Here is an 18,569-nt window from a genome sequence, read left to right as displayed (position 1 = left end):
CTTGTTATGCTCAATTTGTTCTTTCATGCTTGTAGCACACAGGAAATTTTGATGGCTCGGTGTTTTAATGGCCTGGTGTTTTATCTTTATAAGGAAAGGGAGACTTTTCTCCATATATTTTCAATGATTTCTAAAGGAAAAAAACATGAAGCTATGTCTGAGAGAGGTTTTCTTGTTAAATGCCATGCTTCTCAGAGCCTCACATTCTATATGCTGTGGAACATTTATTGAAGGACTGCACACTGTAAGTTTTAACCAAACAACAGATTCTTTTACTGTACAGAGCAATATTAAGCTTATTCAGTGACATTATTTGAAATTTCAAGGTTATTTTGAATTTTTAAAAACATCTTTTTCAGTACTTTACCTCTTTTAAGATAAGATAAATTAAGAAGGTATACATTTTGTAAAGAACTCTTTCCTATTACAAATATTAAATGAAACGATGTGTGGCACAAAGGTGATAGGTATGATGTTTGATATATGCACAATAATACCACAACTTCAATTCATAATTATGAACAAAATTTACCAATCTAATTAATGTACTACATCATTTGTTGGCAGGTACTATGATTTTGAAAGATATAACATAGAAAACATAGAAAGACATAACTAAAACTCTGTGGAATTAATTCTCCAAAGTACTCATAGACACACAGAATTATTTGGGTTGAAAGAAACCTTAAAGATCATCCAGTTCCAAGCCTGTCATGGGCAGGGAATCTTCCACTAGACCAGGTTGCTCAAATGCCTTGGACTTTATTAGAAACATAATTTTGTTTAATATTACTGTTCTCTCTACTTAACACTTCTGTCATTAAAAAAAAGGAATTTACCTTTAAAAGTAATTTTTTTTTTAAATCATTTGGTTTCTGTAACATGCCAATAACTCTTCCTCTTTTGATACTTGAAATTATGCTAGTAATCAATGTATTTGTACCACAGTATTTGCCCTCCATCATAAGACAAATAGTTTTTGGAATTTCTTCTATTAGATGTTGGTCAACCATCTTCCCTTTAGTGAAAAAAAGGCAGAATTTCAAAAAGGTATTCAAATGTTTCATTCATTGTCACAAAGGAATATCTGAATAATATTCTCACATATGGCAGCCTAAATGCAAAGAAAAACCCTGCATTTTTAATAGGAAATTTTGATCAATTTTATGATGGAAAATTTATAAACTATGGGACAAAAAACATCAGTCGTCTTTACCTCGAATCTGGGAACACATGGTCCCTGTACAGTTCTCTTGGGAATCCCTACTTGATTGCTTCATCACCATGAACAAAGCTGTGATCTTGTCTCATTTTTCCTTCTGATGAATGCTCTCAAAACACCAAACTGTTACAACTTTTAAGAATAGTAAAGGATAATCACTAATGAGACAGACAAGGGGATAGAGTGTACCCTCAGCAAATTTGCAGGTGACACCAAGCTGAGTGCTGCTGTTGACCCACCTGAAGGACGTAATGACATCAAGAGGAACCAGCATTTCATGAAGTTTAACAAGCCCAAGTGCAAGGTGCTGCACCTGGGGTGGGTCAGCCCTGATATCCATCCAGGCTGGGGAATGAAAAACTGAGACCAGCCCTGCCAAGAAGGATTTGGGGGTGATGGCTGATGAGAGGCTGGACATGCCCTGGCAGTGTGTGCTCACAGCCCAGAATGCAAGTGGTATCATGGGCAGCTGGGAAAGGGAGGGGATTCTGCCCATCTACTCTGCTCTGGTGAGGTCCCACTTGAAGCACTGCATCCAGCTCTGGCGTCTCCAGCACAGGAAGGACATGGACCAGTTGGAGTGAGTCCAGAGGGCCACCAAGATGGTCAAAGGGATGGAGCACCTCTCATATGAGGAAAACCTGAGAGAATTGGGTTTGTTCAGACTGAAGGTTTTGAGGTGGCCTAATTTCAGCCTTTCAGTATCTAAACAGAGCCTACAAGGAAAGTGGAGAGAAACTATTTACAAGGGCATGTAGTGACAGGACAAGACAGATTGGCTTCAAACTGAGAGTAGGTGTAGATTAGATATTAGGAAGAAATTGTTTATTGTGCAGTGGAACATATTGCCCAGAGCATTTGTGGATGCCACATATCTTCAGTGAAAATTTTCTTCCTGATGTCCTACTGGAAGTTCCCCTGATGCTGCTTGAAGACATTTCCTCCTGTCTCATTGCTGGTTGCCTTGGAGTAGAGGCCAACAGCCACATGGCTACAGTCTCCTTTCAGGTAGTTGTAGAGACTGATATGGTGTCCCCTGAGCCTCCTTTTCTTCAGGTTAAACAACCCCAGCTCCCTCAGCTCTTCCTCAGAGGACTTGTGCTCCAGACCCTTCACCAGCTCCATTGCCCTTCCCTGGACTCACTCCAGCCCCTCAATGTCTTTCTTGAGATGAGGGGCCCAGAACTGGACACAGGACTTGAGGCCTCACCAGTGCCATATACTGAGGAAAATCACTTCCCTGTTTCTGCTGGCCACGTTATTTTTGATACAGGCCAGGATGCCATTGGCCTTTTTTGGCCACCTGGGCACATGCTGGCTCATATTCAGCAAGTCAACCAGCAGCCCCAGGTCCTTTTCTGCTGGGCCACTGTTCAGCCATTGTGTCCACAATTCATCTCATTTATTTAGAAATTATCTCAAGTACTTAAAAAGAAGAAATGAGGGCGAGTTTTTGGTAAATAATTTCTAATAATTTACATTAAAATTATCATAATTTTGTTATTTATTACTTTAATATGTATATTCTACTTCAGAAGCCAAGAGAAGCACATCTTAGCAACTAAGATAAACAGGTAGTCTAATATCGGCATCTATTATTTTCATTTAATTGCCATTTTGCTTTTGTTTCATGATTCTGGTCACACTAGACTCTCCAAAAAAAAAATCAGCAGTGCATATATATGTGTGTTGGGGGTGTGGTAGGTAAATAAAAGATTATTTTTTAAATTATCTTTTTTTCTGAAAGACAGAAACATATAAATGAAGTTGAAGACAGAAGAGAAGGTTTAAATGCTATTCCCTGCCTGGTTTGTATTGGGCCTATTATCAAAATTTCTCTTTAAACTGCTTTATGATTAGAGTCAGTCTTATTATATGGGCTTCACTTAGCCACTGGCTAGTTAGCATTCTTAATAGATTCATTGAGTTGAATGGAGATGAGAATACATAGTTTTCAAATGCAAATATGAACACAGGAATAATCTGGGATGCAAGCAGGAGTATGCTTTAGACTGAAGTAAGTGGGAAAAACATAAGTGTCAAAATCCAAGGCCTCTAATAATGCCAGCAGATACTCTTGTGAACAGGAACAGTATGAAAACTGAGGAAAGTCTCCAAGTAATATCGTAAACTGAAAGATTATGAGAACACTTGTTTACAAAATTTGTTTTACAAGAGAAATTGATTGTGTGTCACTGGATGATAGGGGAGAGGATGCTGAACTTCCACTGCAGAAATTCAGAAATCAGGGACTGCAGAATTCCCTTCAAATGCTTGAACATTTCTGATGTTCTATCTGTCCCATGATCACTACATTCCTGTCCAGTGCAGAGTGATCCAAAACCAGACTGTGATCATACAGTCAATAATCACAAGGCTCAGTTAAGGCAAGCAGGTAATTACCAGATGACAGTAAGAGAACATGATTCACAGTATAACCTAATTACATGCATCAGAAATATGATTACTACATTTTATAAAGGTTTTTCAGTTCCCTTTAATTTGACAGTTAGTGTATAAAATATGTTTTTCCTCTCTAAAACAAACAAGCATCAAAATGTCTTCATAGCACACAGGTTATGTAGTAATTAAAAAGATATCTACCACAGTTGCATAGAAATTATAGAAAATTCCACTATAAAGATGTACAGCAAAAAATCAAAAGGGGACAGATATTGACAACTGGACTTCATTCTCATTGTGGGGTCCAGCTTAAAGTTTTGTAATGGCTGTAATTTAATTATTAGTTTGCAGTCAGAATATAAGCAAAGGGAAGTGACTGATGTCTGACCAAGGACAGTTGCAATAATTCTTGTATACACAGCATTTAGGAATGCTGATCAGCAGAGCTTCTGTACATAATCGTGTCAATTCAACATATATAATTTAAAATAAAACAATCTTATCTTTCTCAACATAATAGAAAATGCAGAAATACTAATATAAAACTGCTTAATGCATTCTGTATGTGTAATATATGCTTAGATGGCAGAAAATAAAGGACAGCAATTGTCCTCACTCTCAAAAATTAAAGAATTTAAGAATAAAATTTCCTTATACAACCAGTAAATGAGTTAATGTTTAGTTGAAAAATTGTTTTGGAACCATATCCTCACTCTCATCTTCTAAATCCTTACTTGTAATACTTTTGATAGTACAGTACTATATACAAATGCATCAAATCACTGCTGACACTTACACAGGCTCAGTTTCAAAAGTATGGAAGAGGCAAAGAAGCAACACCTATATGTTTTTTGAAGGTGTATTATGATCAGTTTCAGATGAAAAAAGGGATCTACCTCCAAGAGGACAAAGAAATTGAGCACAGATACATTTTCACTTTTTCACTATGGTGAGTCTCACATGCATCTTATCATGCTAACTTAAACAACTACATTAAAAAAATCTTTAAATAACTGATGAAGAATATTTCAGTATACATTCAAGCACTGCTTTGCCTTCTTAAATGAATCTATTTTTCCCCCAAGGAATAATAGTTCCTTAAATGTGAAATAGATTTTTTTAGGTGGGAGTTCCATCATTTTGGAGGGAAAAAAAAATCATCTTTTTTAGTTGGCCATCATTTAGTATCAACCTAAAACCTGTAATTAATATGTCCTATATATGTCCTAATTGGTGAATTAGCTTGCTAGTAAGAAGACTCCTTATTTGGCTTTATATTTAATACAATTTCTATTAAATCTTTTTAGCATGTAGGCTTGCCAACAAAATTAGAAAGCTTATGATTTTGAATTGGGAAGCTAAAATTTTGGGAATAGGTATTTTACCTTTTATCCACATGAGGGAAAAAAAACCCTAAAAACACTTCAAACATGAGTTTGAACCTGCCAGTATTGCACACATAAATTATCTTTCCTTCCATTACATTCTCTTTCCACGGTGGCAGAAAATATTTGTCAGCATTAAGGCAATCAGGTCATAGCTTGATTTCTTTCCTTAAACAGCTATGTAATGTATAATGAATCACATTTTAGCCCTGTACTACAAAGGTTTCCTCTTCCTAATACATTAATAGCTGAAAAACCTAAGAAAAATCTGATTTCAAGGAGGGCCACAAAGATGATCAGAAAGTTGGAGCACCTCTCCTACAAGACAGTCTGAGAGAGCTGGGGTTGTTCAGCCAGCAGAAGAGAAGGCTTTGAGCAGACCTCAGTGCAGCCTCCAGTACTTCAAGGGAAGGAGGAAAAGGACTTCTAAAGAGGAGGAAGAGGGACTTTTTATACAGCAAAGAGTGACAGGATATGGTGCAATGGGTTTAAACTGAAAGAGGGGACCTCTAGATTAGATATTAGGAAATTAGATGTTAAATTCTTTCCTCTAGAGGGTTTTGAGGTACTGGAAGAGGTTGCCAAGGGAGGCTGTGTGTGCACTACCCCTTGTAGTATTCAAGCTCAGTTTGGATGGGGCTTTGAACAACCTGGTGTTGTGGAAGATGTCCCTGCCCACTCAGAGGCTTGGAACTAGGTGATCTATGTTTCTTACAACCCAAGCCATTTTGTATTTTATTAAGTGATTCTATAATTAACATAAAAAAGGGAACAGTAGTCATTGATGGGCATGTCTCCTGACAGGAACTCAGTAATAATTGTATAATATACAGTAATAGCTTTCCTTTTCCTAGAGATATGTGAAGTACCACAATGTTCTGCTGAAATTATTCAATAATCTTGTTTTAAAATTTTGAACACTAGCCTGCTACTTTGTGTTGTGTTCTAGGTAAGCTTCAGCTGGAAAAATGCTACTCTAGGAACCTATATACTTTTCTTCACAACACCAGCTCACACACACAAAAGTATTTTATACTTTGTAGGAAATGATGTGCAATAAAAAGGAAAAAGAATTACATATGTCATTTTCATGGGGAAAGAAAAATGAAATAAGAACTTTAAACTGCACAAAGCTCTTGCTGCTGCAGTGTCAGCAGTTCTGTAGAAAAGTCAATCACCCCATCATTGCTTCACTGTTCTCGTGACCCTGGAGAGATGGAAGACAGAAATGGTTTCTGAAGAAACAATCAAATAATAAACAACAAAAGAAACAGAACAAAAAACAAACAAAAATTTAAAATGTTGTATACATGGCTTGTTGAGATAAAAGAGGTTTAATAGCAAGCGAGACCTCAGACTTTAGGTTTTGCCTCTGTGCTTGGATTATGATGTACAGAATATACATATGGTTTATTGCTTGCTGGAGACAGGGAAAAGTGAATACTGTGAATAATTCATATTTAATTCCTATTATTGCTGCACAATTCAAGAAAGCAGAGGGAATATATTGCTATTAAGCACAAATTTTATATATTCTTGTCAGAAAAATTTTGGTAAGCTGTATTTTATTACGTTACATTAGCAACTTTCATCATATGCATTACTGCTCCATTAAAACAAAAGTGTTTATTTCAACTGATATGAGTAATAACAGGCAGCATCTATTATATTATTAGTTAGGCTGCAGTAAAGTAAATAATGCTTGGAAGGCCTGAGAAGCCATGAAGGGAAGTAGACATTTTAAAATCACTTTCCAAAGAATATATATTATATATGTCTAAAATAACTGGCAGATGTGCATACAGTAAAAAAAAATTCACAGCTGCACGTATGTGTCTTCCCATTAGTGTATACAATTTAATTAGTAGCTTTGCTGTGTAAAGAAAACTAAATTGTTTGTAATCCATTATTCAAAGTTTTTAGGACTGTCTGAAAGTTTTTAGGACTGTCTGGAAAAATCTGAAAAATTTTTCAGATTTTATCACACAGGTCTGCGACTAACTCTTAGCTAAACTAAGTGGGAGATACTAAAAGAATAAATTTTGCTGACATACATTGTTACACAGAGATTACAGCATTTACCTGTATTTGACATAGGAAAAAAATTGTACCCTTATGGTATAAACTGAGATGGAGGCAATTGCACGTACAAAGTCTCAGTTCATCATGTTTGTAACATTCATAGTTCTGTGTCTTAACATCCAACTTACACCTCACCCCACTTACACCCCACCCCACCTCTTCAGAAACAGAGGTTTCAATACAGCTTTTCTGTTTATCCAGTCCTGCTATGGTTTCCCTACACCTCTCTATGAATCCCCTATTCAAGAAATCTGCATGTAGAAAAATATATTGTAACAAGAATTATACTAAAACTAATGAGCATTTTTCAGATGTGAAAAATAAGTATTACAACAAACCCTGAAATGAGTTTTGAAATCTATAAACTCTTAAGATGTCTGTTTTGAATTCACTTGTCTGTGGCAGGTAATGTATCTATTGGCAGTCAATAAGTCACTATTGTCAGCTCCCATCTGCCTTTATGCTGAGCCTCTTCACAGCTGACCTATGTCTCTATGTCTTGTTCATACATTTCTCCTTTCTATTTAAAAATATTGCCATTTACTATTTTATCTGATACATATGACAAAGAAAAAAAGTCAAAATAAGTATTCGCTAGCTCCTGAATTACATTGATTTACTGAATATAATGCTGACATAGGGAAATGATCCACAAGGAACACATTTGAATAATAACTGTTGTCTCAGTGCACCCCACTTGCATTTCTGTTTCATTCATATGAGTTCTACATGCTGACAATTAAGTGCATATAGAAAATGAAAATTACCTTAGAATATAAAATACAAATCAAAAATATAATTTGCACCTTCTCTCAGTTAAATTAGAATGTAGTTATATTTTGAAATTTTCCTCCATCAACTGATAAAGCAATATTTTTGCTTTAAGGTAAGTTTCTTTCAGTAATATAGAACTGAAATATTTGTTTTGGTTCTAATGTATGGTGAAATCAATTATCCAACTTCTTGGTTTTCTGTAGAATTAAGACCACATTATGCAACAAAGCATTATCATAATAGGTGGCATTAGACTTAAAACTTCTTCTTTTATATATCACAGAATCATAGTCATATCATAGAATTCAAGGTGGGAAGGATTCTCAAGAATTGTTGGGTCCAATCTTTCTCAGCAAAAGCACAGTCTAACTAAAATGGCCAGCACCCTGTCTATCTGAATCTTAAATGCCTCCAATACCAGGGAATCCACCTGGGAGAGATTTTTTTTCTCCCTGGGGAGATTTTGCCAATGGCTGATGTTTTTCTTTGTGAAAAAAATTTCTTTGTGTGTCCATTTGGAATCTATCCAGAAGTGACTTGTACCCTATACCCCTAATTTCTTCCATACAACTCCTTGTAACAAAAAGGGAGTCTCCATTTCCTATGTAGCCACCCTTTCAGTCCTGGAGCACAGTGACAAGCTCTACCCTTCTCTAGGCTGAACAAGCCCAGTTCTCTCAGTCTTTTCTTACATGGCAACTTCCCAATCACTGATCATCTTTGTGGCCTTTCTCTGGGCCCTCTCCAGCCTTTTCACACCATTTTGTAAACTGGGAGGAAAACTGAGCACAGTATTCCAGGTGTGACCTGAAAAGTCCTGAGCAGAGTGGAACAATGACTTGTTATCTCTGCAGGTGATGCTGCTGCTGATGAGCCCGGCACCCTGCTGGCCGTCTTTGCAGCAGCAGCGCAGTGCTCACTCACAGTGAGCTTGCTGACCACCAGGACCCCCAAGTTGCTTTCCACAGAGCTGCCCCCCAGATAGATAGATCCCAGCCTGTGCTGTACTCCTGGATGAAATATATGTGTGTGTGTGTATATATATATATACACACACACTATCTACATCTATATAAAAATTATATATTATGTGTAAAATCTTGGGGTTTGTTCTATGATCTTTACAAAGATAAAAATAAAGCCAGTGTAGCAATCTTTTAAGGACAATTTTGGGTCACGTGTCTCAGATTTGCACAGAATTTCAGAATGCTAGTTGGATTTTTTCCTAGAAAAATAGGAAGATGTAAAATCACACTTGTTAGTACCTTATCTTCTGTTTACTCTATTCTTCCCACTAATACCTTAATTCTAAACATCCTTATAGCTTACAAAAGCCTGTGATTACTTCCAGGTGTAATTTATCCCATAAACCAGTAAATGTTTTATTAATGCACTAACCAAATTTCATATACATGTAATCACCTCCTGTTTTGCTTTTCTTTCTCCACACTAATGGCGTAGGCCAATTTATTCCTTTGCCTAACCATTTTATATGTGTTTGCCAATATATTTTATATGTTTTTCTATTTTTTTGGATTTTACAATCAACAGGTAGTGGAAGTATCCTGGTGCATATTTAGCATACTGAAAGGTCCTTCAGGCAGCACAATAAAATAGTTGAATGTACTATTAATTTTTACTCAATTTTGTGTAGCAGCTGAAAAAAATACTACACAAAATATGGAGTGGGTATTACTTAATTATTATAGTTTGTGGTGGTGATATAGATACACAGCTATTTTTAAGGAAGAGCTCCAGATTTTGCACAATGGCTCAAGAAAAACAATTACCCAAAATTTAGTGGAATATTTTAACTATGGGGTGTGGTAAGTATAACAATGGGGAAAAAGACGTGCATGCCCTGAAGCAGAACTTCCAAGATGCTCTCTTGCATCTGCATGCTGTCAGCTAAAAGACCAATACTGTAATTTTCCAATATTTGCTAAAAGAATTGTCTTGAAATGCATAACTGCAGAGGGATACTCCTGTGAATGCTCTTTGTAAAACAAAGGATATGACATGGGATATAAGAATTCAACAGAAACCTGTCATTCAAATTCTGCTATGCTAACCTCTGCATGCTGCAAAGCCAACAAATGTTTTTTCATCATAATGCCATTTGTGAAGGTAGCTGATTGCCAAATACAAGCAATGAGAAATAAAATATCTGCTTATTGGTACTCTTCCTTTAAACTATTTTCTACTGAGATTAGTACAAAACAAGCAGACATGTTAGATAATGCTAATAAAAGCATTTGACTAAAAAGAAATATTTCTCCTTTTTACAGGTGATCCAAGTACTAAAGGTCAGTTAAGTACGGTAAATGGAGCCCACACACTGTGCATCTAAATCATTGGTAGCTGTGTACTACATTCCAAAGTTTTCAGAACTTTTTGAACTGAGTAAACAATCAATCAGAACATTGTTCCTGTCAAAAATAAACAGTTATGATACCCACTAAAATGCAGAACAAATTGGTGACGCTCCCACATTTGTTTTAGCACTATAGTATAAATCAGCAGCATATAAAAGGGTAATCAGACAACAGAACTGACAGTAGTGTTTTACAGTACTCAATAAATCTCATGCCTGAACAGAAAATGACAGAACAGCACTGAAAGAACTGTTTGCTTTTCCAGAAAGCTCTGCAGTCCAGATCCAGCAAATGACTGAGGAACTTACAACAAGACACCAATGAAATTAATGCTTCAAAACCTGAAGCTGTGAAAAACTTCAAATCAAAAAGCTTCCATAAAGCCTCTTTATGATGTCAGTGGTATTTGGAAAGATAAGACACACCAGTTTCTGACCTTTAAGGATCCCTAACTGCTTAATGGAGAAGAATTTCAGTGTTGGCAATGTCAAACAATTTATGGCTGAACTCATCTCAGTAAGAATTCTTTCAAAAACTGGTGACTGGTGCCTCCAAGAAAGGGACTCTTGGCAAAACCTGGGTTCCACCAGCAGAAAAATAAAAAAAATATACTGAAACATGGAATACTTCAGTGCTCAGGACCTTCTCTAAAAGTGACCTTGGACTGTGTAAATTTTAAGTACAACTGATATTACTGTTACACAAGCTAGGGCCACAAAAATCTGAAATTTGGATTAACAGCTTTCTCTGAGAGATCTTGGAGCACTACTGTCCCCTTGGCTGGGGATGAACCAATATATGTTCTAACATATCATCAGAACATATACTCAGGAGAGAGAAAGAAAGGTAAAGAGACAGACCGACAGAAAGGAATTGGGAAAGAAAAAAGGGACCTTACCTCACTTTTAAATTGCCTTGCTGTGGTTGTCCATCGTAAATTGACAAAATATCAAAATCTTCCTCAAGGGCAAAAGTATGAAATGACAATTGTATCCTGTTACGCTCTCCTGTGATAATGATCCATGTGCAGTTGGCATAATTTGGATAACCATGAGGAAATCCAGGGCTTTCTATAGTACCATTTGGTCCCTGTACTAAGCCTCCACAGTTCTGACCTGAAAAAGAAGAAAGGAAAATTTGCAGTTGGTTTTCTTTTCCCTCACCCAGTATATATTCTTACATAAGTACCTATATGTAAACTTAATTTTGAAATATTTTTTCTAGATTACAAACAGCACATAAAATTGCATTTATACCATTCTTCCCTTCGGATCAAAACCCCTAACAGCTGGATTTTCTGAGACACTCAACATCTTTTTATGCAGTGAATCATTATTTAAGGTTCTGTAGTATTAACAATGTATGACTTATTCATTCAAATGTGAAATTTCAGCATTAGCCTTAATGCCATAAATTCAACAGACTGACAGTTCTAATGGCAAGAGAGTGTTCAAAAGTTTTTGGCAAATGACATTTAAAAAGTTTTTTATATAAGTACTAAAATATCAGAGTTTCTGATGTTCTGAAACCTACTTTAACAAGAACAGCAGTCTGTAGACACATTTAATATGCTTTGTGTTGCAACTAATCAAGATTTCTATACTTTGAACAGCAATATTTCTGTGGTATAATATTTGTAGTTCCATGTGTTTTGTGCTAAGAAAAGTGGGGGTATTTGGTCTTTTTGGTGTCATGTTTTTGGTTTTTTTTGGGGGGGGGAGTTTTGTTTGTTTTGTTTGTTTATTTGTTTGGTGTTTTGGTTTGGTTTTGTTTGTTGGTTTGGTTTTGGGTTTTTTTTTTCCTTTTTTTTGTTTTGGTTGGGTTGAGTTGTTTTTTGGGTTTTTTTTTAATTCTCAAAAAATAAAACTAAGGGTTTATTCAGCAGGCTTTTGTATCTGGTTTGTACATCCTACAGACTTTGTGAGGGCACGATAGCTCATTAACAGGAATTCCTCAGCAAGAAACCTTGACTTAGAGTGCACACTGTTGCTAGTTTCCTACTTGATTTTGTTAATGCCCTACACAACAGTTGTACTGACTCTGACCTGGAGAGAAGCATTAATGAAATATTTGAACAGAGAAAAATATAAGGGCATTCTGTGGACTGTAATGCTTGGATTATTATATGTATTTTAAGTGCTTGAGAACAAGTATAATCCTATATTTTATTGTTATACCTAAACCAGAAGAGTATTTCTGACTGCAGTTTTGTGTTTAACTTCCTAGCAGTGGGTGTCTCAGACTGAATCTTTCAGAGAAGCGCTGTCAAATTTTTGTAGGAGGTTTCTAAATCTTAATGAGATGGATTTAATAAAAGGGATTTGGTCCTACAACTAAAGAACTTACAAGTAATCATTTTTACTATATTTCAAATATAATAACTCTAATGAAGAGATTAAAAAAAAGGCTGTGGTGATTCAGGAAACTTTTAAAATAAAAATCTTCTCTGGTATACCTATCATTTGATTTACTTTAATAAGACATCTTTATTATCCAACATTTGCAAAGAAGGAACCTATTACACCATGAACTTAGCATGAATATTTCAGTTATGTACTGTTCACTAAAAATTATCAGCCTGCTTGCAGACACTTGCAGATGCATTGTATCCTTCTTCCTAGAACCCCAGGGGAAATGTCATACGAATGCCACAAACAATTTAAAATAATTTAATTACTACAGAACTGATGTTCTGAAAACAGAAAGAGAAAATTATAGTGACAGCCCACCACCCTGTTACTCTAACCATCTACTTCATGTCTCCAACATCGGTTTCGGTAAGTCAAGTACCCCTTGCAAACTGTGCTGCACAGCAGCCTTCCTACTGCTTGGGTGTGAAAGGTTTGCATTTAAAAAGGAGTGCATCTTAGCGATTCATCTAAAATCTGTCAGAGACAGAACCTCATTTTAGGAGGAGAAATGTGTAATTCTAGTGTATAAAGAATACAGTACACCATATGTAACTGCATATGTAAATGCAGTATCTTAACTTCATCTATGACATCCATGGAGACAGACAAATTATGTCCCCAATCTCTTTGGAAACCTTAGAGCTGACTTAAAGTAAAACTTTATTAATCTTTATTTTTAAGCTTAAATAACTTTATAGTTATATTGTTATAAAGTTTATAATATAAACTTTATTAACCTTTATTCTTAAACTCCATATTGCTGCAGTAGAAAGTGAACCCTCACAGCCCCCACATGGCCGTGACTTAGCAACTTCCTTACACAGGCGCTTGTTACCTACTTGCAGAAGTTGTTGTAACTGCCAGTGATTGCTCCCAGTTTTATTCCAAAAGGTGTTTTGTACTCCTATCTGTAGATACAGGTTATTATGCATTATTATTTTGGAAAATAAACAGACTCTAATGAGGAATAAGGCAGAAAATGTTTTAGCACTGTTTAACCTAAGCATTTCTTACAATCCAGAGACCATTTTTTCTCCGCTTTGCTTTTACTCTCCTGTATATATATTCCTCTAGTTCTGAAACTATTCATACACAGGTTCTAAAATTATTCATACACATATTGCCTATCCACTTTGTACCCAAAAAAATGAGGGAAAGGAGAATCATAAAGAAAAATTATTACTGTGAAATGTTATTTAGGTTAGTTCTTAATTTTAGATGCATATATAAATATATACTTATTTACTTACTTAGTGTTCAGTAAAAAAAAAACAAGTAAAAATCCTAGAAGAAATTTAATATACGTTAACTCCCAGAAAATTAACTGCTGCACACACACAATTTCAAGGAAGATTTTGCTTCTGAAGTAAGCAATACTGAAAGAGGTTTTAAGAGCTATACAGACCCAGAAAACACATCTTCTAAGTCTGCCCCTACCTAGTTAAGATACAAGCATGTTAACAGAGCAGAATGTGGAAAAAAAAATGCCAGCTGCTATCTGTATAATACCTATTTTGTCAATATATACAAGTCTAAAACCTTCAGAACTGTCAAATGTTACACCTCTTCAAAGGAGTAAAATTCAGCATCAAACCACTTAAAAGAGATTCAGTTGGAAGATCTACTTGGAGAACAGGAACAAAGAGACTTAGGGTGACAGGTAGCAGCAAATTACATAAGAGTAGAGCATACATACAAGAATTAATGCAGTTTCTGATTGCAGAGACACCACAGATCAGCAAGAGTACACTGATGAGATTAGCTAAGAATGTTTTGTTTCTTATGTGTATTTTAAGAGAAGAATCATCAAAGTAAAGAAAATAAACACATCAACAGGAAAATGTAAAAAAATATCAGCAGATATTAAGTACTGGGCTGAATGTAGACTGAATATCACTGAACACAGCCCAAAAAGGTCTATTCCTACATTTCACTTTAGTTTTGGTCTTTGTGTCAAATAACAAAATAAATATTGCCATTTTTCACAAGATGTGCAGTCACTGATTGAGTACAATAGGAGTACAATGAATTATTTTAATACCAAAGGTGTATTAGACTGTGATTATTTGTATGATACCACAAAACTGTTTATATGAGTATAAACTATGTAACTATTATTAGTTTTCTGTATTTATCTGTATATTTCTGTATGTATTCTGAACTATCTTCTTAAATTGTCTGTAAGAAGATATTTCAGGACAGCTATTTTTACCTTATGATATAAAAAGTGTATTTAAAAAAAAACTGTTGCCCTTGGGTTGTAGTTGAGAAATATTTAAAGTGATAATATTTAAAGTGAATAAAAAGTGCTATTCTTTTTTTCAAAGTTACTTTGCATATCCTGTACCAGTTCTATTGCACCTGCTCAGGCTCAATATTTCTCAGTTGTGATCCCTAAGTGAGAGCCAATGAAGAAAACAAAACACTGCAATTTTGCCCTTAACATTGATGTCAAACGGGTGGTAGAATCACTAGGAATCACTATAATTTTAATACTGCATTGCTGTAAGATTTTGAACAAACTTCAGAAAATAAAAAACTTAGAAAGCACTTCCTAAAAAATCTGATTTTTATTTTCCTGGGCCTTTAGGTTTACTTATCACATACTCCCCCTACACACACTTCCCATCCTGTTTACGATACTCATTGACTTCTTTTTGTTTGTTTGTTTCAAGTTTCAAATGCTTCTACAAAAAAACATGCAAAAAGGAGCATTTCTCTTCTTGTAATTCATAAGGTAGTCTGTGGAAGACTAATACATATGTATACATATTTATATAATAATAGGAATTTTTGCAGGATATGTGTATATTGAACAAGAAAACTGTGAAATGCATCAAAACTAAATCTAGTAAAGTTAGTGCTGCTAAAGATATTTTGATCAATCATGATAATGAAAATGAAGTCATGTTTATTCTTATGACTGTAAGTAGAACCTTCCATTCTGCAGCTACAAGGACTGAGAAAATATGTCTAGCAAGACTGGATCTTCCTCATTCCTTGAAATAGTTTCTTATATGAATTTGTTGTATTAGTAAATTTAATAAGTAAGAACGGCTGCACTCAGCCAGATCAAAGGCTCATTCTGCTCAGTATCTTTTCTTCAACAGCAAGTCAAAGGAGGGAGGACTTTGACAAAAAATATCCCTCCCATTCATGAGCAGCATCTCAGGAATTTCTTAAAAAGAAGACATTCCAGTACTCTTGTCTTTCTGTTTAATTGTCCTTGATATTATAGTTCTTTATAAACTCATCTCTGGGTCATCCTCTGAGTCTGTACTAACTTCTAGAGTCTTTCAGGTATTGTAAAGGAAATCCTAAAACACAAAAAAAAACCCCTTTTTGTGTTTGTTCAGCATTTACCTTCTGTTAGGTTCATTTGACACCCCAGTAAGTTTATGCATGAAAAGAGACATATAGATGATCTTTTCCTATGCTTTCTATGCCTCTTAGCATCTCACTGACATCTGTCATGTTCCAGCTTCTTCTATTTACAAGTTCAAAAGTTCCATTTCATATTGTTGTTCTTTGCACCTAAGTAATTTTATCACCCTTCTATGTCCATTTTGATGCTGTGTTATACCCTGCATGAGACAGGGATACCAAAACTTCTTGTAATATGCAAAATGTGTATACATCATTTACACAGTAATAATATTAATCCTTTTCCTTCTTCTCCCACTAATTTAATATTTTCTTGTCTAATGTAAGTAGTAGCTTGACATTTTATATGACTATGGATTATAACTAAGATTTTTTTTTCTCTGGAATTACAGTGAGGCTATAGCCTGTCATTTTACATAGAAAGATGTGATTTATTAGATTTCCTACAGTTTATTACTATTTACATCATATCACATCACATTCGTCTACTCTGAATTTTATCAACTACTCCAACACCCCCTTACTTGATCACATAAGGCTATTTTTTGTCATTCTTCACAATTGCTCCTCATTTCCATTAACTCATCACTTCCTATCATCACAGTCACTTCACTGCTCATCCTCTTTTGTAGATCACTTATGAGTGCACTGAACACACATACCAGCACGGATTTCTTTGGGATGCCACGGTGACACCTTCCTTTGTAAAAAAAATGCATTTTCTCCTAAGGCACAACTTTTATCCAACCTTTCATCAATGTACAACTTTCTTATGCCCTACCTGGTTTATTTCCTTTACAGCCTTTACTGGGAAGCCTTATTCAATATCTTCTGGAATTCTGATGACCTTTATCCACATTCAGGCTGTCTCATTCAGAGAACTCCACTAGGTTTGAAAAGCATATAATTTTAAACCTTTTTTTCCATATGTCATATTTAATCATGTGCCAATCGATTTTTTTCTTTAATAGTTTCCTAACACAAATTTCAGGTGTTCTGGCCTTTATCCCTTAACACCCCTTGGTCCCTTTTAAATATGGACATCTAAGGTGAATTTAAGCTGGAGATTACTTTTGCTGTGCAGCAATTTTTTTCCCTAGATTGTCTCTTAAACTCTGGATAATACATGGTGCTTGTGACATTACCGTTTATTTTGTCTGCTTGTTCCACAACCTGTTTTACCAAATTTTTGACTTCAAACAGAGGCATTGAGGAATTTCCACAGACAACAGTCCAGGCACGTCAATTACAAAGCCTATATATTTTTGGCTGTCTTCCCTAATCTCATTTTTATGTTGCTAGTATCTATTGGCCCAGCAAGAATCTCTTGCAGGGTACTTGCAAAAGAGTAATTTTTAGTTTTACAGTGCTGGCATGCAATGCTCTTGGACACTAATATTTTATTTCCAGAAAAACCTTCAGAGAGGTCCCAGCAGTCCCTAAATTTTACTGGGATCTCACTGATAGACCTGCTTTCATTTATCTTACCTTGGGATTATCTCCTCTGGCACAAAACAGCACTGACCACTTGCTTTGGATATATAACAGGATGAATCCCATCATCTCTCTCCTATTCTTAGTTGTGAGGCCTTAATTATAGGAGTTGATGGTTAGAGCCTTCAAAGATTTTAAATCCTCTCTCCTGCACAGCAAATTCAGACATCCATCTCTCATGGCCCCAGAGCACCTCACACCTGCAATTTTGAGTCCTTTAATTCAAATGTGCACAATTGCAGAACTGTTTTACTGCAGTGTTAGCCACAACTTAAATGACTTAGAGTAGTAAAGTGCATGAGAGCAACAGTTTCTTAAATATGACTTTTAAAAAAAAGGATAAAAAATAAATGTTCCTGATAGCGCAAAGAAGTGTTATGTACACATAGAACAAAAAACATCTCCCATTTTCTTAACAGCAGATAACTACAGATTTAAATTGTGGCTGCTATCAGTTGAGACAGTGGAGCAGTAGAGAGCTGTAAGACATGAACAGGTGGTTTGCACACCTCGTTTCAACCATCTCTTTTTCCTTCCACTTGTGTTTTTATATTCTCTGTATTTTCTCTTCTCCTGAGCACTATGCCTACCCCCACTTAGACCTGCAGCCCCTGCCATCAGTTGGCTGTGCTCTGCACTGTGCCTTCATCACTTCTTCCTCATTAGTATAACCTCAAGGCATCTTCTGACTGTCTTACTACTCAGTAAAACTGCTGTTTCCTAAATAACTTCAGTCAATAACAGAAATGTCAAATGGCCAGAGAGGCAAAGGCACTATTCTTTGAGGACTGTTTTAAATAGCATGTAGCTTCTTCAAGTGTCCTTTAAAAATCCATAAAAAAACCGTATAATACCATTACAAGGCACTTTCCAGGGAATTAATCAAATCAGAAAGTACTGAGATCCTTTTAATTTAGGCATCATTGAAGATTTATTCACAAGCAAGCCACCATCTTTACTGGCATACCTAGAGCATGCCCCAGCACAGAGATCTCACAAAGAGGGCACCTGTCCCACACCAGAGTCTGCTTGCTGTGCC

The 18,569-nt window shown here is 35.6% G+C and overlaps 1 protein-coding gene across 1 annotated transcript in view; it reads right to left on the bottom strand.

Annotated features, from left to right (window-relative positions):
* Window positions 1-18,569, bottom strand: part of CSMD1 (CUB and Sushi multiple domains 1) — a 1,093,428-nt gene that overhangs the window by 864,585 nt on the left and 210,274 nt on the right. The window contains exon 2 of the mRNA XM_053974810.1: window positions 11,140-11,356. Within this exon, the coding sequence (XP_053830785.1) occupies window positions 11,140-11,356 (217 nt within the window). The remainder of the gene's footprint in view (window positions 1-11,139; window positions 11,357-18,569) is intronic.

The sequence above is a fragment of the Vidua macroura genome, chromosome 3, assembly GCF_024509145.1.
Source record: "Vidua macroura isolate BioBank_ID:100142 chromosome 3, ASM2450914v1, whole genome shotgun sequence".
NCBI lineage: Eukaryota > Metazoa > Chordata > Aves > Passeriformes > Viduidae > Vidua > Vidua macroura.
This window is presented reverse-complemented; position numbering and strand designations above follow the sequence as displayed.